The sequence below is a fragment of the Alligator sinensis genome, unplaced genomic scaffold (genome assembly GCF_000455745.1).
Source record: "Alligator sinensis unplaced genomic scaffold, ASM45574v1 scaffold829_1, whole genome shotgun sequence".
In the NCBI taxonomy this organism is placed as follows: domain Eukaryota; kingdom Metazoa; phylum Chordata; order Crocodylia; family Alligatoridae; genus Alligator; species Alligator sinensis.
In genome coordinates this window covers 1,014,606-1,038,260 of record NW_005842399.1, presented here as the reverse complement: position 1 = coordinate 1,038,260, position 23,655 = coordinate 1,014,606, and the positions used below count along the sequence as shown (strand labels likewise).

Here is a 23,655-nt window from a genome sequence, read left to right as displayed (position 1 = left end):
GTGGCAGAGATCATCCCCAATGCAGGGATTGACATTGCTGATGCTAACGCTTCTCCGACTTGAAAGGGTCTCGACAGGCTGCAAACGCCTCACTTGTAACCTCAGCCTTTGCCGTGTCTGCACATGCCAGGCTTTTCCTTGTAACACCACTCAGATCTTCCCCATTCCAGAAAAACATATTCACCTACCCCTTTATTAGAAAGGCCTGAGTTTTATGGGATGTAATTATGCCTTTTTACTGCTGATTGAGCCATCATGGTCTCATGCATAGTACAGCAAGCTAATCAGGCCTTTGCCATTATTGACTCTCTCATAATTCAGGTTTTACTGCTGTTTCAGTATCGGTCTGTCCTTTTTTTCTTCGTTCTTTTTTCCTTTCCACCACCCATTTCTTTTAAGGTCTATTTATAGGGAGCTGGGAAGTAGTTAATAATTCCATATTTCTCCGTGTCCCCTAGTCAGACATACAAACTCCATCCAGTCCTGCTGCTGAAAGAGACTAGAAATAATACAAGTACCAGAATAGATAACAGGATCATCTGGGTCAGCTACTGGAGAGGGGAGTTGTGTTGTGGGATGCTTTCCAACCCCTTTCCTACCACCACTAGGAAGGCAAGCAGCCTGTCTCTCTCAGCCCCTGTTAAAGGGGGTAACAGGCAGAGCTGCCCTAAACAGCTCTCTATACTGAAGACTCTGCATATTGGCTCTAGTTGATTAGTTCTTGTCTTAGTTGAGCTTCACGTCTATTCAAATACTGTGTTACAAGTAGCTATTCTGCTTTACACTGGAACAGAGAACAAACAATTTAAGTGATATTTATTTTACTAGACCTGAGCTTGATTCAGAAGATGACTGTTTTAATTTACGTTTATGCCTTCATTAAGAGCCATAGGTGAGAACCACAGAGGTTAATTTAAAGAGGAAGCTAGGAGGGCTCCTAAGGAAATTAGCTAACGCTCAATGGTTCTGGTCCAGTGGTTCATTGAAAGAAATATAACTCAATATTCATAAGTGTAAATAGTAAAAGTTAAAAATCAGGAAAATACAGGTTAAAACTACAAGCATGCTAAATTAAAGATCAAGCAGCACAATCGTCAATTTAAGGTCAGATTAAAATCAATAACCAAAAACAAATTAACAGTGAATGAAAATCCATCAATTACATCCTTATGGAACCTAAAACAGACCATCTAAATGAGACTACTAATTTAATGATAAATCCCAGTGAGGATATTGTCTACGATGGTACAGCCATCCTAGCTAGTTGACCGTGTGACTATTAAGCCAAATTATCCTGTTATCTTTAAATTACTTTTTTCAGTTAAATCTAAGATCATCTTAAGATTTCACAGTTATGTATGCTCATCGAATAGCTTTCTTACCTCCCAGCTTTAACACGGTGATATGCAGGCATTATCACTGATAGCTTCTAGGTGCTTTCATAAAAAAACATACGAGCAGACTGATGCAACGATTTAAACAAGACCAAATTTTACGGTTGGTTCAATCTGGCAATCAAGCTTTAATTTTCTCTACATGCACTCACACACACTCTGTACAGTTACACCTTAAAATAATAAAGCACAGCTGTCTTCCTGTCAATCAACACAAAAATAAAAGATATGCAAAATACTTCAGATGCAAAGTTGAACTCATCATCTTGTAGTTCTCAAGCTCAAGTCGGATTAGACACGTAACTATGATCCAGAGACCTGGACATAATGGATCCAGCATAAGTACCTCATGCTTATACTCTCTATTAGCTTCCCAGGCTCTTCCTGGGAAGCAGGAAAGTCAGTCAATCCTGTTCCACATCTCAGTGATTGCAAAGAAGCACACAACTCTACATCTTTGGAACAACTCAACTTTGGCTGGTGGGTAGTTTGGAAAGTTTCCATTTAAGCAACATTTTCCTTTCAATGCCTATTGCTATGATCATAGTGCCACAACCCTCAAGATGCATCAAAGGAGGGGTGGGAAAGAACAATAAGTGCTGGGGAATTTTATCCCAGCCTATGCCTCTGAAATCAATTGCCAGATTACATGACTGTTGGCATAAAAATAATTATTCAGTACCCTTCATTCACCTGCACTCTCACACCCTTTTAACAGTTCTGGAAATGTTTACTGTCTGACCAGTTCCTTGCCCAAGAAATATTAAGGAACTGACTAACTGGACAAAAAATCATGACCTTTCATTTGTAACTGTTCTTGGTTTATGCTCCATCTCAAAGGAGAAAGTTTACTTTGTAACTCCAATACAAATTCCATTTAAAATAGAGACAATTAAAAGTTTATATGAAGTCTGGGTTTAGATATCTTTTTTTTCCCTTTTTCTATATTGCCCACAAGAAGCAATCAGAGTTAAAGAAAATATTTTAATTATACAAGATAAACAGTTATGTATCCTCAAACCCAATAAACCACCAGAGGATCCACAGAGCTACCGACCCACCTCACTACTTCATGTTGCACACAAATTCATGGGGTGCCTAATCCTGAATAGAATCATTGACCCCCCAGCTCCCAAAAGAACAAACAGGGTTTTGAGAAAAGCGGTGTACTGCTGACCAAATGACAGTACTTACATCTGACAAGGAAAATGGATTTGAAAGGAGGCAGAAAACAGGCGCAATCTTTACCACCTCAGTCACTTATGACATGGTATGACCTCAAATATAAACTGTACTCCATGATACCTGACCACGAACTACATGCTTCCATCATGAACATGATCTCTAGCAGATCATTCAAACTCATTAACAGCCAAGGAGACAAAAGCAGAGTACAAATTTGAAGAATGGAGTCCCCCAAGGGTTAGAGCTCAGACTTCCGGCAAATATCATTTAAATGACACATGCATGCTGATGGTGTAGCCATAGCAGCCCAAAGAACAGACATGACAGAACTGGAAGAGACACTGAGCACTGACATGTTGCTGGGTTTTTCCTTGTAGCCGTGTTGGTCTAAGGACATAGGCAGGCAAGGCTCCTTGGGTAGATGTGATATTTTTTATTAGACCAACTGAGTAGTTGGAAAAAAAGTTCTTTGCAAGCTTTTGGGTGCAATCGCCCTTCTTCAGGCATAAGACGTCTCTGCTGTTCTGAGAATGAAAGAAGCTAAAAGTGTAATAGGATGTCAGTGAGAATGTAAATGAGCAGAAATTGGGAAAACAAAAGGTAGAGCAGGGAAGGGAGGGGAGGAAAAGTCAAAAGTCAGTAAGGGAGACACTATACCAACAACAAACAAGTCCCTCATGGGGCACGACCTTGACAGAGAAGCATGGGTCAAGCTGAACAGAGTAAGATCTGGATACAGATGCTTCAAAACACCACTTCTCAAGATGAACATCTTGGACAGCTGATGTGTGAATGCGGTACTCAACAAACAGCACAGCACTTAATCCAAAGCTGCAATCTTTACAAATGCACAGACGGAGTAGATGGAATTCATATGGTGGGCAATATCAAACAGCGGTTCATAGATCTGGAACTTGATATCTGATGCCATATGAAAAACAAAGAAAAATCTTTTAATTACACAGGCTCAATGCTTATACATATACATTGTAATCATGTGGTCTGGCTATTACATTCTCCTTCCCTACTCCATTAACCCTAGGATTTCTAACTAGTACTTCTTAGGTCACATGTGCTGTTACCTCTCAGCTCCGTGTTCTTGGGGAACCCTGGCACAGGAAGCAGCCTGTCTGGCTCTCAAAGAATTCCTCCCCCTCCACCCCCACCTGAACAAGAACTGATTATGAAAGACAATGAAGATGAAGTGGGAGACGCACCTAAAACCCTCCAGATAAGGGTGACAAGTGTGAAACAACTGCCCTTGGTCTCATTTGCATCCGAGATGGAACCAGATGACCATTCATTTACATGGGCGATGGAGAGCAGAAAGCCTGAAGCAAAGACTGCAGTGAATTCTGGGATCAGATAAGCAGGGGAGCACTGCATGATGGGGAATCTGTGCTCCAAATGCTAATCAACCCACATTTACACACACCCAGCTCAGCATTTATCAGACCAATTCTAATCTGGATTTACAAAGGACTCCCCACCCCCACACACATCCACCTCTAAGCAGAAGTAAAGTTTAATAGGCATCTCGGGCTGTACATTCCCGGTCCCACTATGGGAGGCCTATTTAAACTTGATTGACTAAAATTCGGTTGCCAGGTTAGGGAATGTCGAGGCAAAGAGACCGAGTCAGAGGGGGTATGGGCGACATTTAAAAAATGGTAAAGGGTTCATCACAGCTTCCAGCCCGTTGGAACCCTGACCACAAGTGTTGTCATACCTTTCCTGGGACGACTGGTGGAAGTCCTCCCCACCAAAGGTTATCAACACTCTAATAATTGCCTTGTCTGTTAAAAGACTATAGCAAGATCTGGAAAAGTCATGCTAAGCTGAGGCTTGTTCACAACAAGTAAAAATCCAAAACCCTGATGCTACAAACTATCTGTTGTTTCTGAAGAAACCATGAGATATCCCATCAGTATAGCTGCTATCCATATGAATTTCAAGCTGGCTTCTGTCTGGTTACTCCTTAACCTTACGTTTTCCTGATTATCAACCAGTTTTCTGAGACGTTCCAAACCAGATAATCCCTTGTCAAGAGAAAAGACAATGATTTACACTACTGAGAATACTTTGAAGCTGAACTGAGGGTATAAAAATCTGTAAAAAAAGCAGCAAAGTGTGTGTGTGCTTCAAGAGGAAAAGCCTTTGACACCATCCACTGTTGTTCTTGAGAAGCTGGAAGAAACAGATTGTCTCCCTTCAAGGATTGTGCTAAGAACTTTACCTGTCAGCACTGGAACCCTAGTGCCTTGGACTGGTGAGATCCCAGCTGTCGCTCTCTCTCTCTTTTCTCTCTAGGCATAGATTTCTGAACCTGAACTGTGTTAGTTCAGCTTGAGCTAAGTTTCCCCAAATACTTAGTGAAAACAGGGTAGTATTGTAATTGTTTGTGTTTGTTTTCCCTTTACATGTCTGTTACTACTAGTACCATTATATATTTCATATACTTAGCAATAAATAACTCTTACAGTCAAACTGGTAGTAACTGGGTATATTTTTCCTTCTCTGCTTCTCCTTCCCCGCTTGCTCTGCAGCAACGCTTCTTTTACCTGAGCCAAAGATCCCTGTGAAGCCCAAAAATACTGTGGGGTCTGCTCATCAAGAGGCTAAAGATTGGGATGTGCCAAGTTTGAAACACATAAGGGGATCAGCTTGTACAGGCTGACTGACCCAGTTTGAACTGAATGCTAGCCCATGAGGGTGTCAGCTGGACACCCAGCCGGATTCAGAGGTATTCTGTTCACCTGTGTGCTTGTGTCTGACTGCAGTTTATTGTTGTTCTGATTAACTGATTCTTGGCATGTGAGGGTGTCAGCCTGTCCATGCTGATCAACCCAGCCAGGTCAGGCGTGTCATGTTAATTTGTGTGTCTATGACCGATTTGGTGACTGGAGGAACCCAGTCCCATTGAAACTGAGTCCTGCAAGATAGCTCCATTGGGGGTGAGGACTTGCAGAAAGGAGAGATACAGCGCCATATAGAAACACAAGTAACACAAGCTGCACATTGATAGAATTACCAAGACCCTAGAAACATATCCCTAATAAATGAGCACACCCCAAGGTGATGGGCAAATCTGGTAACAGTGCAGTTGGATTGGTCCCCACACATCCATTTGTTCTGCAAAATGCTTAGCACTACTCTAGATGGTTTATAAATAAAGTGGAAAATCCTTTTTTTTTTTTAAATTTCTGAACATGCAAATATGTTAGACGAAGTGGATCGAGCAGGTTGAAGATTACATCCAACTGAAGAACGGAGTCCAAAATTACCATACCTTATACATGACCTCCTCAGTCTGGCTTACGCCATCCAGTTCAAACGAGCATCTGTCAGAGGTTGGTTACTGTAGGACCATGAATACCTAACCTCGTTATAATTGGTATCATTATCCCCTGGCACTTGAAGAGCTGGACTTCAAAAAATCATGACCAACTAAAAACAAATCTGTCGTACATTTTTTTTTCATTTTATTTGCCTTTTGTGATTGTACCTGTAAGGTTCAAATTTTCAACTTAGATTTTTTTTTTGTTTTTGTTAACTGCAAGATGACTACCACTTAACAACAAAATGACATGACTTGGGCTTCATAAGAAGTAGCAAAGCTCCTTGGATATTTATTTTTTTGACCAGGCTTTATTTAAAAAAAAAGAAAAAGCACGTATCTCATACAAAACTTTAAACTTTACCTAAACAGTCACAATTATTTACAGTCACTTTATCAAGTCACAGAAAATTGTAGGAGCAGCTGAAAACAGTTGGCGGACAGGTAAAAATGGCATCTACATTCACTTCATATTAACATATTCATGTTAATATTAATAGTTCCATGGAAAACAAATTAGCACCTATGACCCATTAACTATTTGCTTTCTGTATTTGCTATATCAAAAATATTCAAGTCCTACATCCATAATTCTGGTTTGCTCATATATGCGTTTTAACTACTGTAATACAGCATTTTAATATATATAAGCCTTTCTTGTTTAGCAGATGCAAAACAGAATAACCCTAGATCCAAAAGTACTAATAGTTTTTACAACATATAGTACAACTGCATGAAGAACAAAAAAGCTGGTAAAACTACAGTTTAAAGCTCTGCAATTCCCCGCTAACAATGTAAGATAACAGAAGCACCTAAAACAGTGCCCTTGAGATGTGAAACAGGCTAAATCCACAGAGACATACTTGTTCTGGAATAAGCATACACACACATGGAACTTAACCTGATATAGCTAAATTCACACCCTGCCTTATGCACGAGTACTTTCATATGCAGACAAACCATTCAGAAATAACTACCAAGGCTTTATGTACAAAAGCCAACACTTCTAGGTAGAGAGAGGGAAACACACCCATAAAAAGCACTTCCAATACATACATCATGTGTCCAAGAGACTATTATTGCGCTCTCATAAAATCTGAAGAAATTAAAACTGCTTCTGGACTACTAGTTAAATGGTAATGCTTCATAATTTTTGTAATAAGCTTTTGATAACTTATCCTATAGCAGCCAACATCATTATATTTTTTCTGAAAATCTTGTTCAGATCAGTCAGTTTTTACACTTCGGTTTTCTGGCTATTTTTATAGCATCCAAAAAAAAAAAAAAAAAAAAAAAAATCAACTGAGTTTATATAAAACTTTACCATAAAATGGATTTGCCTCAACCAGCCAGAACAAAGGCCAAACAGGGGCGTGAAGGGATGGGACCATATAATCACTACCAGTGTTAACAACTTATATGAGCTATGCAACAATTACTTCTCTGCAGTCTGGCCAACAGCAAATTGACGCTACTAATAACCAGCATATTTCAATCATGTGGAAAACATTCAACAAAGGGTCTAAAAAGTCGTAATTCAACACTAAAATGCAATGATTATCTCCAGATAAGATTATTCTCTCTTAAAACAGGAGGTCCCTTCAAGTTACCTAAGCTACTGACTGATGGTTTGTTGTAACACATATGCAGAAAAGCATTTTTTTTTCTGCTTGCATAAACTTAGAACAAATGGATTTAAACATTTTTTTTTAAAAGATCTAAATTAAACTTTAGGGTGGTGATACCAAAGTCAAGCAAAGAGGCTTAACATAGGTTTGTTACCAAATGGGCACATCTACACACGACGTTTACTGCACAGTTGACTAATTAATTTTGCAGTAAACATTCTCAGCATCTACACATGCGCCCCTACTGGGATGCATGAAACAAACTCAGTAGCAGCGTAGTACTTGTAATTACAAGTACTACCCGCTGCGGTGTTTTTCATGCGCGGCAGTGCACGTGTAGACATTGCCCCAGCTGGCTAGAGCACAGGACGCTTCAGTGCAGGGCTAGCCAGCAGGTAGCCCCCACACTGAAGCCTCCTCATGCCTCAAACAGCCACTCCACAGCACATGGAGCTCGGCTGGAGCAGCCCAGGATAGCAGGAGACCCAGAGGTCAGCCTGCCATCCACGTGCTGCACATGAATAAACTCCAGGGCAATAAGCTCCGGGGCACATTAATCGTACCTGTAGATATGCCCAATGTGTAGTAGATACAGCATTAAAATGTGCTAGTGTGTTCCTCAAAAAAGGAAAAGAAAATATAACAAAGATGCTGCCTAAAATAAAACAAAATAAACTTCACACACGTCCACATAAAACAACAGAAATATGCAGAAATGCCTTTGCTTTGACAGTTATTTCATAGTAATATATATATTAGCCCTTATCTAATCCTGGATTCAAGAGGACCAAAATTTGGCATTTTGGATATGGGGGAAAAGGGAGTGCCTTTAATAACAATCAATTATTGCCACCAGGATTATTATCCTCTTCCTTGCTGTCAAAGATATCGCTGATTCGGAAAAGCTTTTTCTGTTGGCTGGAAGATAAATTTTCAGAAGGAAGTCTGTCTCGCTTTTTTTCTAACTTTCTCTGAAGCAATGGAATTGTCTCGTCATAAAGGTAATCGATAATTTCTTTAAAGAAAAAACAGAGCATTCCATTTATTTATAATTTTATTTTGGTCTTTTCATCAACAAGCTGTGTTTTTTCATTAAGCTTTACAAGACTGACATTCTTGCAAATATCATTCCTGCCCAGCCCAAGAAAACTAGCAGAGCCCAATGGGATATCCGAGCCACAGTCCGATAGGAGGCGTGTTTGAAAACCCAATGGGACTTATAAGCCTCACATAGGGAAAGCCCAACTGAACCTCCAGGCAAGGTCAGAACCGAGAGGAAGCCAAGCCCAGACCACGTGTACGATTATTTTGAACATCTACTAAGAGCAGCAAGTCAAGTAGGCAGAGTTTAATTTTTGGGTGGAGATAAAGAGAGTACCAAAATTCTCCTCTTGGCTATTCCCCAGTAACCATATCAACATACACACACATGTACATATGGGTACCATGGGAAGAACTAATGAACATCCAAAAAGCAGGGTGCTAAAAGTGGTAGGTTCGAGCATAATGCAGGCTGACTTTATGAAATGCACCCACTTGTGTGTATTTGTTTTTATTAACCCCAAAATATCAAATAAAAATTAAACTAATTTGATCATATACAGGGAAAAGGTGACTCAGAGTACCACTGAAAGATTAACAGAGTCATAAGCTTTAAAAAAAATTGAAAGAATGCATAATGCAACCAAGAGAGATACTCACCAGGAAAAGTCTTTGTGTGCCAGAAGGGGACATACGTAGCCTTTAGCCTGGAAAATGTACCCTGAACATACGCTTCAGGGACATCTCTGAAAAAAGAAAGGTTTCAAATATGGGTAAAGACAGTCTATTACACAGTTTTATTATTATAGCAGTGTCGTTCCAATGGCACTTTTTGCTCCAATTAGCCAACCTCACAGTGTCAGATATGAGTATCTGAAATCTGCCTGGTCTTTAAAGTACCAAATACAAATAATTGGTCATGACAGTGGTTAACCTTATGCATGGGTACACCAAGGCAAAAACCATGTTATAAATGTGTATTACACACTTAGGAAGAAGAAAAAATGAGTGAAGCTGAAATTGCAAAGAATTTGTCATTCCTATCTGTTCCTCTGTATGATCTGGGAAACGCAGAGGATTACATGGACAGAACTGGGTCATTTTGTACACTGTACTCAGGCTCTTCTAAGACACAGCTGCAATAATACAGATCCTTTATGCAACAGCCGTCCTACGCAGGTAAAATAAGAATAACTCAAGTGTTACACATAGGATAAGTACAGGCATTCAGGAGGTTAAATCAGGTTAATAATGGCCACCCGATTTAAACTTAGCTCGTCCAGGTGCTGACCTTGCACTTACAGATGTGGTCTCAGTGACTGGCAATCAGTCTAAACCTCTAACTGAACAGATGTTCTGAACACACAACCCAGTCTAAAAATGGGAGAACCCAGTTTAAGATAACCCTGCATCTATGCAGTATCGGACTCATTTGATTTAGGTCAAACCAGCACATGGAAGTTCTGTCCACTTCTCCTCCACAGCCTTGAGGCTGGGAAAATCCAGCCACTGGCTCCAGTCCTGGGACTGCTCCCCACTTCCCCCACACCAGTCTATTTTTTGCCCTCCCTGCTGGCCCCTTGCTCCCCCCAACACTCTCAACCCCCATCTCACAAACCGCCTCAGGTGCAGATGCTTTTATCAGCCTCAGCCACTGCTGTTGCCGAAAAAATAAGTCCTGGGGGACGGGGACGTAGGTTCACTGAGGGGGGGACCCCACCCCACTCGCAGGTTGAGCCTGCCCCCGGCCATAACTTGTGAGTTGCACCTGCCCCCTTTACTGCACCCACAGGCCATGCCTGTTCCCCCTACCCCTTATGGGTCACACCTGCATCCCCCAACCCCTACATCATGCCTGCCTCCCCAGTGGACCCCTGGTCCCCTCCAGTCTGCTGGACCCCCAATCCCCCAACTACTCCTCCTCCCCCCACCCCAATCCTGACTTACCTGATATTGGGCAGCCACTTTGAATCAATTTAACCTCCACCTAGTGCCCCAAATGTCTGTACTTAGCAAAACAGAAAAGCAACTTGGCTACTATGTTCACAGTGGTAGGAAAACTATAAGATAGGAAGGTGAAAAAAATAATTTCCTGTCATTTTAAGTTTAAACACCTATTCCTAAAATGTTATGTCATGTTACTGCATAGTGATCTGTAAGTGCACAGTCCTGTTGAATTCAGTGAGACTCTGTGTGGCTGTAGGAGTCCAAGCTTGTTTATATTTCTGAGAACTTAGACAGGCTGGTTTTAGCCTAAAATAAAGGCCTTTTGATACAAGTAGCTTGACTTTTGTTCAGGAATGGGAGTTGTGTATGTAAAAATGCAGATTTTGCTAAATTAGAATGAACTGAGAATACTAAAAAATTGGTCAAGAACAGAAAAACAGACAGTTTTGGGCAAACAGAAGCCCTTTAAAGCAAGGCAAACCATATGAGAAATAACTGTTAAGTAAGATATGAGGCTACTATAGAAATGTGTGATGTAAATAAGCATCCATAGAAAAATGCATGCGTTAAGAAGTGAAGTGATGTAAACAAGATGGGTATAAAATTGGGGAGGCGGGTTTTGAAGACCCTAGAAAACCTTGATCCTCGGACCAAAAGTTTACCCTGCGCAGAACTTAAACGTTGGAATTGAGAACCACCCCTGCCATGGACAAAACTTTACAGACTGATCAACCACTGATGTCATGTTCATTATTTTTTAAGGTGGTGAGCATATATGTTAATCTGATCATATTGCAGTAGAAGGTAACCATATTGCTTTATAATTGTATTAGCTCTAAAAGGATAATAAAATTAGCCTTTATGCTAAGTCTGATTTGTTAGCGGAGTTTCTTTACTTAGTAAAAGATCCGTACATTACAAAAAAATCCTTATTGTTTAATCCAAAAATGTAACATGGGCTGACTTCTAAAGACTGCCTGTTTGTGGCCAAATTCAAATATTAAAGCTTTTACCCAATGACACTGCTGAGTTCTTCCCAGTTTATTTCATTAGCATCTTCCACCTTCATTTCATACAACCTAGGAATTGAAAAAGCAATTTATAGGCACAGCAGAAAGGGCAGTTTCATATCCTATTGGTCCATGATGCTCTTCCCCAACCAAGGCATATTCTACAAAGATAAACACTGCTGGTAAATCTGGGTGAAATTGTGCACACATGTTAAATATATAAAATGATGTTAAAACACCTTCACGGTTGCTAAACTGAAACAAAATGAAAGAGAAAAGGCAGAAAACTTAAAGGCAAAGATATTTCCTGCCCTTTCTACCTGCGTGTTGAGAACAGCATTTTCAAACATTTCCAAATCACTGATCTGGACATAGACACAGCTTTAAATGTTTTTTCTACGTACCTCGAGGTACCAGGCACCTCGTGAATGCTAAGATGCTAGGGTGGATGGAGCATCCCACAGGAGCATGGGGGGGCCCCTGCGTGCTCAGCGGTGAACTTGGAAGTGGACTGGAAGTGCTTCTGGTCCACATCTGGGTCTGCTGCTGACCATGCTGGGAACCCGCCTGAGCTTCTCTGGGATGCTCTATCTGCCCCAGCACTGCAGCATTCAGAGCCCCTGCTATCTAGAGGCATGTAGAAAAAACATTTAAAGCTGTGTCTATGTCCAAATCGTCAAATGTTTATGAATCTCTCCGATTCAATTCAGAGAGATTGAAGGGTCTCTTGAATTGATTCATATTCGGAGATTAAGCTCCCATATTAGGCCGAATCTCTGCAGAATCAAATCAGCAGCTGAAGCTTCGCACAGCCCTAGTGCTCAACTTCAAGGTCCCATGGGGCGGATGGGTAGCATAGGGCCAGTCTGTGAGCCTGATCCAGCATGGGGCTGGTGCAATCCAATCTGCGAGCCTCCCCACAGATCCAGAAATTTGTTTGTGGAGCAGTGGTGTCTGTATTAATTGCTGTGGCTCTGGGAGCAATTAACACTGCCACTGCTCCCCCATCACCAAATTTTCAGTCTTGTGGGAAGCCCCACCAGCCACAGATTGAGCATCACTGAAATTGTTAACATCTCCATTCTGAATTGCTCCCATCTCTCTGGAAATTTCATTTGTTATGCTGCTTACAAGAAGGACCTTTTCTCTAACTGCCAGACATACCCTGGTTCTCTTTCCATACCGTACACTGTCACCAGTAGAAGTTCTACTAACCAAATTGCACACACACAGTTTCATAGTAGCTAGGGTCAGGAGGGACCTGAACAGATCATCTAGCCTGACCCCTTGCCATAGGCAGGAATGAATGCTGGGTTCACAAGACCCCAGACAGGTGATCGTCCAACCTCCTCTTGAATTTGCCCAAGGTTGGGGCGATGACCACTTCCCTGGGAAGTTGGTTCCAGATTTTGGCCACCCTAATTGTAAAATATTGCCTTCTGATCTCTAACCTAAACCTATTCTCCATCAGCTGATGACCATTGTTCCTTGTCACCCCAGGTGGTGCTGGGGAGAAAAGGGCTCTGCCTATTTGCTGTTGATCCCCCCCGATGAGCTTGTAGGCAGCCACCAGGTCCCCCCTCAGCCTCCTCTTGCTGAGGTTGAACAGGTTCAGGTCTTCTATATCTTCTATACTTCTCTCATTCCTCTATAGCAACCCCACTGCAGGCAGTAGACTTACACAGATGTTAGTAATTAGAACTTAAGTCATTGTGTTGATAATGCACAGGAGAAAGGACCCACTGCTTGCTCAGTAGCGCCTGTGTCGGCTGGGCAAGGCCAACCACAGCACAAAGAAATGGAGAACAAGCTTTCAGCTGATCAGACACAACAAATCCCTCTGCCTGTAAAGAAGTGCTGCTTGTATCTAGGCCAGCCACACACAGGATGGTTTAATATGCCTGTATAAACTTTACAGAAAACAAGGAAGAGTACTTAATACCATGGGAACTTCCGTGTCTGAAATGCCACACTTCACTTCTATTGCATGTGCTCCCGAATGTCACCTGACAAACGCTCTACACACTGCAGTGAAAGCACACTGCATCATATTTATACGTACCTTTCAATGAGACTGATTTTAGCTCGCAACCCTTTTGTCCCATGACATACCGCCTCCCCATTGGACATCTTCTTCGTTAGAACTGAAAGCCTGGTAGGGGAGGGGAGAAAGACAATAAAAAAAAAGAGAGAGAAATTTCCCCATCACTTAAGTTAAGGTTTGGGTAAAAAAACCAAAAACATTCTATCTTGTTCAGTGATAAAAAAGAGATAGTTATATATTTTGTTAATTGTTCCAGAAGTCTTGGGCCTTCATAGGTCTATGGCTTCACTTTCTTATAACTTCCAATGCTTTTATCTTTCTTTTCTCATAATCCGGTTAACCTATTCTACATGAAGAGGTTACACTGAAATCTAAGCAACTTAATCTAATGCAGCTACCCAAACTAGGGAACTGAATCTTGCAACCTATGTCAGTTCAAGCCCATTCACTACAATGGAGTCTAAGAGCAAATTCTGGCTCTAAGTTTCCTATTTGGTAGGACTCTTGCCTATCTGCCAGCTTTCAGTTTCTTTTCCTTAGAAAGAGCAAGCAGGCAGTTGCCATCTTAAGTTGTGCCCTTTCTTTTAAAAAATTATCTTTCATAAACACAATACCACATGATGGAGACACTTAAGTATACATGTGATGTTATAAAAGAAAGTAGCTCCACTTTCAATTAGTCATACACTTACAACTTTGCAGAACTAGGACTTAAGTTGTGTATAAACAGAGAAGCTTTAGAGTTGAAAAAGCAATGCGTCTTTGTACACCAACTAGCCTCAACACTGATGCAAATACAACAATTTAAAAAATTATTATAATTAATTTTTGGACTGGTATCAATTTGCCTGATCCCACACCAGAGGCTTCTCTGCTCTCAAATCAGTAAGCTCCAATGAAAAAAAATTGACACAAGCATAATAAAAGACAGTACATAAGTAAGCATTATATATCACTTGTGATTTGTTTGGATTTTTCTTCTTCTTTTGTTTCCTATAATGAAGTTATACTTAATATTGCACAGAGTTGTACAACTGTTGTGGCAAAGTACCCTGTGTGATTAAAGTAACGAGAGTCATATCTTTCAACAAGCATTACAAGATTTGGCATTAAGATCTGGCCTACCATTTTTTATTTCTCTAGACTAAGAATTTGGGTAATTTTAGCAATAACATTATATAGCACTAAAAACTTGAAACACTTTTTTTCTATCCCACATTCTGTTGTTATTATTACCAGTTGTTTATTAAGCAAATACACGTCCAGAGACAACCAATTTGAAGAAAGCAAACACAGAAAACAAAAAGATAATCCCAGACTTGTATAACTCCCAAGCCTTTTATACAAACTTACCACCTAGATTTACACTGTCTCCAATGTCTAGTTCCTACTTTGGTTTGTATCTCAATCCAAGGTAGGTTCTTGTAGAGTTTTTCACGCTCAACTGAAAGAGTTTCTTCCGAGTTTTCCAAGAGAAGAGAATCTGAGTCTTCCTTCATGGCCCGTTCCTGAATTATCTCTTCTACCGCTTTAATTAGCCTCTCGGTCTCCTCCTTACTCCAGGGACCAGCATTAATTTCTATGTCGAATAAAAAAGCCAAACAATTTAGATAAAACCTCTCACCAATTGACCCAAAGAGCAAAATAATCAAGTGAGTGCGTTCAGTTCTGCAATATATTTACAAGATCAGTCCCACATTCAATCTAGATGTTTTTCCACAGCAGATTTGAGACAGGTCATCCAGCCCAGTGGATAAGGAGTGTAGTAGAAGCTAAGAAATCCATTCACAAACCTGCCACTAATTCCTCTGATAGTCAGGCAAGCAACATTGCCTGCTTGGCTCAAGCTTTCAAAAAATCTCCTAATATTAGGCAGCCTAAGTCAAATTTAGTCACGCACAAGGGGCCTGCAGCCTGTTTTTCAAAAGTACTGGCAAGCAGCAAACCCACTGAACTCAGTGGGCACTGCTATGGGCTCAGCATTTCTGAAAAAAATTCAGGCCACTTACTTGTGTGGCTACACATGGATTTAGGAGCCTATCACTAGACTATTTTTTCTTTTTTTGGTAAAATTAGGTCTGTGGATCAGTTTCTTGACCCAAAAGCTTGTCTGCTTCAGAGGGTTGTTGTGAGATTAGCAAATAAAGACACTATTATAAATTAATTCCAGCTGCTGCTTCCAACAGCTGAAAAAATAAAAATGGACCTCTCAAAGAAAAGGGATGCTTTTTCCTCACCACGTTCTAACGGATTAGTCTACCTTTTATTTTTACTACAGTTTGAAATAAAGGCAGCCTCTCTAGCATTCTGCATAAGGATTTGACAAGTTAAGTGAGGAAAGACTGGAATTCAAACAAGTCTACAACCTCTCATTTCATTTCTCCAGAAAACAAACTTACTTGATGTTTCTTAAGTATTGTGGAAGTAAGTTTAACCAGGCCTCTTACTTGACTAGGAGGAGAGACAAAGAGAGAGAAAGAGAAGAGAAGAAAATGCTGATGCTATGTGTTTCAGAATGTTCTAAGATAAGGAAAAACCTTCATGCCTTGTTTTGTCTGTGTGCAGATGTTAACCTTCTCCTTTCCGCTGAACTAGAAGCTGATAACTGTTCCCAAAACCGTGTCTTTTTTAATAAGTAAACTACTTACGTGTGACAAACAAATGATCAACATCTTTCTGTTTCTCTCAAGGTTGCTTTGTCTAAACCCTGCATCTTTTTTTTCGCTAAAGTATAAATATGCTTGTAAACTTGTAGAGGTCAGAGTTCCTTTAAGAACTCTCCCTGTGATCACTTGTATAGCTTTAAATAAACCTAGATGGCTCTGCCAATTCTAATACAACCACAACGCGAAGTTTGATTTCTTCCACAGTATCAAATTAAAAACATTTGGATAGCTGCTATTGTGTCAGTTGGGATATTTTCCCTACTCTTACAATGAAAGAACATGGGGAAAGGACACACTAAATAAGTTAACTTCTTAGTACCAGCTAATGCACTAATAGTGCATCCCTGCGAACATTTTAACTGCTATCCCACATAAGCAAGGAGACTCTTTCTAGTATTCAAACTGGAGGACGAAAGAATTTCTTCTCATTTTTTAGGAGCAAGCCCTAAAAAATATAAATCAAGCTCCTGTTATGGCTAAAATGAACTGCAGCCAGCCCAACATAGATTCATAGATGCTAGGGTTGGAAGGGACCTCAACAGATCATTGAGTCTGACCCCCTGCCTAGGCAGGAAAGAGTGCTCGGGTCAGATGACATCCCTTAAGTAAAGTGCAGATTTACAAATACATCTTCCTCTACATAGAAGTCAGATTTCCCATAGCTTAGGGATATCATTATATATGATATTCTCTAAAAAAGTTAGTTGACCACATTTTGTTAATCTTGGACAAAAGTAATTAGATAAAGAGCCTTTGGGGGGCATTGTTTGGCTGTTTTATAAAAAAGACAAAAACCCAAAACAAAACATGTAGCCTAGCAATCTATAATTCCTAAGGTGAGCAGCTGAGCAGCCTTAAAACCAGATGGTTATTAAGTTAGCAGCAATAAAATTTCCTCTGACCTATTTCTCAATGGCCTGATTGTGAAGTACTACATGAAACTCTTGGGAGAAGACGGCCCAACAGCAAGAGAAATGGAATGCATTCTACTTTATTTCTTGTCTGGCTTGCTGCCAGTGAACATAGTAGCTTTGAGGCTCTTATATACACTTAGACTGGGACAACCCACACGGTTAAAACAAGACCTGAATCTCAAAAGGTCTTGGGAGTAATGTACTCGGGGCCAGGTTTTCACAGGCATCTAGGAATCTATTAGAAGTGTCAAACTGCCTAAGCAGGTTGGCTACCACCAGTTTTAATCGAAACTTAACACCTGATGTCCTAGCAGGATTTTCAGAACTGCCTAAGCTCTTTTCAAATCCTGGTTCTTACCTGTCAAGCTTTCTGACTGACATGTGTCAATCTATATGTTGATCTTTTAATCAAATGTTAAATCTTGTGTTATTTCAATTCTGTACCTCTAATCAGAAATGTTTGTTTTTATCAACTACACACACAGATTCACTGCAAAGAGCAACTTGGAAAAAACAGAAACTAGTGGAACCCAAAGCAAGAACCCTGTCCAGTACATGATATCCAAAGAACCTAAGAGTACTTGTTGGAACTGTAACTAAAACAACAAATTATTTTTAATTTCTGACATGCAGAGCTTGAATTTTTAGTTTTAATGATGACTTACGGGCCTTCATCTGAGAACACTTAAGAGCAACTGAGAGGTTGCTACGGTTCATCAGCCCAGAAATCTTCTTCCAGTTGTTGCCATGTATAGCATGATATCTCTTTAATTGTTCTTTCTCATCCTCAGAATACCTAATGCAGCGAAGGTAAACAGAAGAATAAACAGGCTGAAAAAGCCCAGTTGTTTTAAAGGAACTGAAAATCCACAAAGTACAAAAATCCACAAAGTCCATCTTTCATTACCGTTTCAAGTAATATTTATAAAATGGTCTTTTCTTTAACACTTCTGTTGCATTAACGTTAGTCTGTTATGATGTTCATTTGTCAGTTTAGTATGTTCCATTATTGGCACCAGCCTATTCTATCCATCTCCCATTTGTACGAATCAAGTGACAGGATTGAGAAAAAATATTTTTAAACTAGAAAAACTGAAATGCAAAATCATAAAATTGTCCAGGAAATTCAGAAACAGAGGATGTCCTTTGGAGAAGTTACCTTTTGCTCACGCAGTCATTATGAAACATGCAACTTGCTACTTTCAGACTATAAAGCCGCACAAAAAAAAATAATAAGTGTCTATGGAAGTTAGTATCTGCAATCTATCTTTTGTTTCTGAATACCATCCAAACTGACTGCAACTGCTAAAAGGGTTCTTCTAATGCAAAGTATTAAACTCATGGAAAGATACATGCTGCCTAAAATACAAACCTCACCTTGTTTCATGCTATCACAGCTGCAATCACAGCAGAAACTCTGGAATCCAAGTTCAGAGCATGGCCTTCACTGCGAGAGTCCTACAAACCCGAAATACTCTTTCCTCCCCAATCGACCAAAACCCAGATTTGTTAACTTCCTATTGAGCTGCAAGAGCTAACTTTTGGCTCACTATTTGAAGAGGGACTAGATTTCGTATCACATAAAGAACATATTGTAATTTGCAGATAATGCATGATTTAGAACTGATCAATAGAACAATGTCATTCGCTCATTGCTCTCACACGTGGGAAGGTTCTTTGTTGTGTGTGTTACAAAAACTAAATCAAGGTGTGACTATCAAAGACCAACTCTGAGCGCACAGCAATACCTAAAATACACTCTTACCGGCCTCTATAGTTGCTTGGGTCAAACATCTTCCTTGCCCGCGCATATATCAGTCTCCAAGGTCGAGGAATTCCCTTAGCTACAAAGTAAAAAATTATTTTTTTAAAATGCATATTACCCAGTGAAAAGGCCGTTGAAGAAAGAGACATAGCACAATCAAGAAAAATTATCAATGATAGTTCTTACATTGTTCAATGCTTATAATCTGCTGTACTAAAAATACTGGAAGAGAAAAGGAGTATGGACCTATTGCAACTGATACTTCTCAACAGTTTCAATCAAACAGTGCAAGTAAAGATAAATATAGAATGAGAAGCCATTTACAGAGTGCACCAAGAGAACAGATCAAAAGTCATCTCAGAATGAACAAGTATCATAGTAGTTGGGTCCTGCACAAGAGAGAGGAGAGCCTAGATATTAAAATGGAAAAATCCTCTTTGTATACAAGTTCAATCTTCCAAAGTGTGAGGAAAACCAATAAAATTCTATCTACAAACATTCTAATTGCCTCCTTCAGTTTAGGCTAACACGGCACACAGAACTTACCAGCTATTTCCATACTCAAAGGATATGATTGAAATTTTCAAAATAGTTAGAGATTTTAGACATACCTCCCACTAAAGAGCACCAGAGACAGCTTTGAAAATGTCTACCCATAAACTTATTTTCTAGCCAAAAGAAATGGTACAAATTGTGCTCTTGATCACGTGTGCTTCTGGTTTTGAAAACTCTAAAATGTGTGTGGTGAGGTGAAGCTGAATTTTAATCTGCAAACCCTTCATAAGTGAACAAACATACTCAGATCAGTGGCAAAGATATTTAACAAACTTCATATCGCCTTAAAACTGCACTTTATTATTTTTATCGGATTTACAGTTGAAAATTAAATCCTTTTTAAACAGCAAATGGTTTTATATGGCGTGCAATAATGCCACCGTTAGAGAGCAAGATCCATCTTTTAAGAGCAATTGTATAATACTCACCAAGTTTCTCACAAAATCCGTATGTTACTTTCAGTTTGGTGATGCTTTGTTTCTCTTCTGGGAACCTATAAGTAAATAATAGTTTCTCCGCACTTTCTAGTCCTGTAAGTGATAAAAAGTCTTCAACATTTTTCTGTATCCGATTATTTTCCTTCTTAGAAAACCTGCCAAACTTGACAGCAACACCTAGAACATACAAAACATTTGGTTTAGGAAAACAGAACTCTAGTTACAACTTGCCTGCATTTCATGGTGAAAATGCAGGTTTACAAAATATTATGTCAAACAGGCAATGAAAAGTCAATGCTCTGAAGAGACAATATATCAACTCGCAGAGAGAGAAGAGCAGTTTGGAAATGGAATATTCATATGTAGCATCTCGACTATAACCTGGATGCCAGGATACTGGCCCATAAGTAAGGCTGGAATAAAAGGAAAACAGAACTAAGAAATAAGCAAGTAATAGAACTAGGGCTATCAGACAATTTAAAAATTTGATCGCAGTTAGTTGTGTGATTAAATTAGGGATTTTAATGCACCTGGGGGTACATGCAGCAGCAGAAGCCCCCCACCCTTGGATGAGCCTCCCGCAGATCCATCCCATGACCTGCCCTAGCCCTAGGGCCCCATTCATCCCAGCCTCTGCCCCACTCCTTCCCTTACCATGGGGGACTCTATCTGCACCTACCCACCCCCCGCCTTTTCCCTTCCCCACACCCCTTCCCTTTCCCCTTCACAGACTTGCCTGCTGGGCACTTTTTACATGCCACCGGGCTACGTGTCTGGGCATCTGCAGGCTGCAGCTGCATGTCTGTGTGTACACCCCACCCCCCTGCTACAGCCACCTAAAGCCCCCACCCAGACTACCCTATAGTCCTTTACGTTGCCACCGCTGCCCTGCAGGGTGGCCCAGAGGCCACTGTGACAGCAGTAAAGCGGAGTCTGGGCACAGGCTCCAAAACCACGTGCGCAATTAGCACCTTAAAAAAATTAACACAAACAATTGCGTTAATCACGCGTTAACCACAATTAACTGATAGCCCTAAACAGAACCATTTGTGCTTAGACTGCAACCCTCATTTTTAATAGAATACAGCACAGAGAAATAATCTAATCAGAGGAGAAATATTTCATATCGTGAAGGAATGCTCTTATCCAAGTTGATAATAGAAATGTTTTCCTCTCTGCTAGAGATTTTAAACCTGTTGCCATTCTACTGGAATTAGATGTGCTGCATGAGTCTCCTATATTTCAATTTCTAGAAGTCAGATATTCTGGGTATAAAATGCACTATATAAAATCAAATCCTTTCCTCCTCTGTCAAACTACTTTCAGATGTCACCCGCCTCCTGGCTCTGTCAGTATAGCACTCCCTTGGGATCTCACCTTTGTTCTTAAATTTTTTAAACCTGGTCAGGTCTCTTCCAGCCATCTTCAGGATAGATTCATCTGACATTTTCCTCACGTGAGGAATAAACTCCTCCAGTTCCTGTTTTGCAGCCTCCAAATGCAGCTGCGGCAGTGGGCTAAATTCCAGGAACTCTTCATTTTTCAACATGGAGATTTCAGAGTCTGCATATTCAGTAAGGGAAACATTCTGGTCTTCCTCATTTTCAAATGCCACTGACACTGGTAGTCTGATAACGAGAATAATTAGAGTTCACTACTGAAGATTCTTATCAATTCTGAGAGTCAAATCACTTTTTCAAGCAAAAGATACGGGAATTGTGCTACCCACTTCAGGCTACTCTATTTCTACTCTTACAACACGGCTGCAATTCCAAAGAATTTTGATAATGACAAAGCAGCGGCCAACCTTTACAGCTAGCTTTGTTGAAGTGGTCTACCACTCCAAAAGGTTGCCAACCCCTGCTTTAATTTACTATTCTTTTAATAATCTAAATAATACCTCAGTGCAATTACATATAGCCCTACAATTAGCAGACTCCTCTTAAGACCTCCAAACTTTTTAGGCAGACTCCTGTACCCGCCTTTAACTCCACTGAAGTCACTGAAGTCTTCCCACACAGAGTTCATTGTACGTATAGGGCATAATGTTTGAAGCTATTTCTCTCAACTTGCAAGCCTAACTAAATAAAATAATTTTTCATATATTTCCATGCAGGGAATGTAGTTCTTTGAGTCTTAAGGATAGCCTGTAATCAGGACACAGGAAGTCAAGGCAGCGACAGTCAGCAATGCTGCAGGTCTCACGTAATCTTCATTGTTTTTCTGAATCCAGGTTTTTTAAGACATACAGACTAAGGAGAGAAAAATGTACTAGGGTTCAGGTGACATGGTGATGAAAGCACTAAGAAAACTGAGCTAAAGGGAATCCAAGCCTTACTTTTTCTCAGGTTCTGATGGTACTTGTTGCAAGCTTGATCTCCGTCTCTTTTTAATCTTTCTAACTGGCACCAAGGCTTCTTCAGAAGAGCCATTATCAGCTCCTGAAGTAACCTGAGGAATAGCAGTGGGTATATCCATGGGACCTTCCTTAAATCCAAAAAACATTTCTGTAGCTTCTGAGTCTGCCTGATTGGAAGACTCTCCACCTCTATAACCCTTTCTGGGCGCTGCTGTAGGTGACCTCAACTTTGCCATCTTATTTTTTACCTCTCGCAATGAGGTAGAATTTTGTTTTGCACATGACAGAAGTAATGATGCCAAGTTTTCATCTGTGGCTTCTTGTGTATGACTGAGACTGGTCTGTCCCCTCTTTTTTTTCTTTTTTTGCCTTTTGGAAGCATTTTCATCAAAAGCAAGCAGTTCCTTCACCTCGTCCTGTTCCTCTGACAAACTCTTTTTTCTTTTTTTCATCTTCGTAGGTACAATTACACAATCGACATTCCCTAAAGGGTCCAGGCTGCTAGCATTATCGTCTTCTGAGATACATAATACACTGTTTTCCTCTTGCAGGCTGCTGCTCTTTTTGTGCTTCTGTTTCTTTTGCTTCTTTTTCTCTTGGGAAGCATCTATTACAGCCTCGTTATTAATTTCATCCTCCCACAAAATAAGAGAATCATCTAGACTCGTGGCAAGATTCTTTTTCCTGTTTTTCTTTTTCTTCTTTTTATGCAACTCACTGCTCTGTGAACCTTGATCTTCAGAAAGCACAGGAGGAGGACAGCAGGCATCTATGCTCGACTCACATTTGTCTCCGTCACTCGCAAGGCTCTCAGTGTGCTCTCCGTTTCTCTTTTTCTTCTTCTTTTTCTTCTTGACAGAGTGACAGTTCTGTAGAAAACGTGTGTTGGCTTCTTCAGTCATAGCTGCCAGCTCCTTTAATGAAAAGAAGATAAATCTTACTCAAGTGCTATCATTACATAAGCAAACTTCATGAAAAACCACCAACATCCTTCAGGATACATTCTGGTTATATCATCTTATTAATATAGTTCATATAAGGCTAAAGAAAAAAGGATATTAAAAGTTAACTAAGGCACTGGCTTAACAGTCACACGACTGTATCTAAAGAATTGAAATGAAAGCGACTTGCTTTCATTTTTGAAAAATGACACCTCCTTGGCTCAACAAAACTGCTTTGCTGCTGGGGCTCCAGCGCCCTCCAACTCGGCTGCCAAGCACATGGGCAAGACCAGAGGCTCTAGAGCCCCAACAGCACCACGGGACGAAGCTCGGCACCGCGGCTCGTTCCCGCGGCAGCAGCCAAGCGCCCGCGATGCCAGGCCTCTCTCTGCAGGTCCCACACGGGACACGGCACGAAGGGTCCTCGGACCG

General features: G+C 40.4%; 1 protein-coding gene across 6 annotated transcripts in view; it reads right to left on the bottom strand.

The window, feature by feature from the left end:
* Positions 1–3,083: 3,083 nt before the first annotated feature.
* TTF1 (transcription termination factor 1) overlaps positions 3,084–23,655 on the bottom strand; it is a 21,241-nt gene continuing 669 nt past the window's right edge. For 3 of the 6 annotated variants that reach the window (XM_006029807.3, XM_006029808.3, XM_006029810.3), the window contains exons 2-11: positions 22,262–23,196; positions 21,301–21,551; positions 19,915–20,100; positions 18,932–19,010; positions 17,832–17,962; positions 14,940–15,165; positions 13,605–13,694; positions 11,546–11,611; positions 9,246–9,331; positions 5,607–8,559 (exon numbers count right to left, since the gene is read on the bottom strand). In XM_006029807.3, coding sequence (XP_006029869.1) covers positions 8,384–8,559; positions 9,246–9,331; positions 11,546–11,611; positions 13,605–13,694; positions 14,940–15,165; positions 17,832–17,962; positions 18,932–19,010; positions 19,915–20,100; positions 21,301–21,551; positions 22,262–23,184 — 2,214 coding nt within the window. In that variant the 5' untranslated portion in view covers positions 23,185–23,196 and the 3' untranslated portion in view covers positions 5,607–8,383. Of the gene's footprint in view, positions 3,501–5,589; positions 8,560–9,245; positions 9,332–11,545; positions 11,612–13,604; positions 13,695–14,939; positions 15,166–17,831; positions 17,963–18,931; positions 19,011–19,914; positions 20,101–21,300; positions 21,552–22,261; positions 23,197–23,655 lie in introns of those variants that run through there. The other 3 variants (XM_006029812.3, XM_025211293.1, XM_006029811.3) reach the window with 3 other exon arrangements.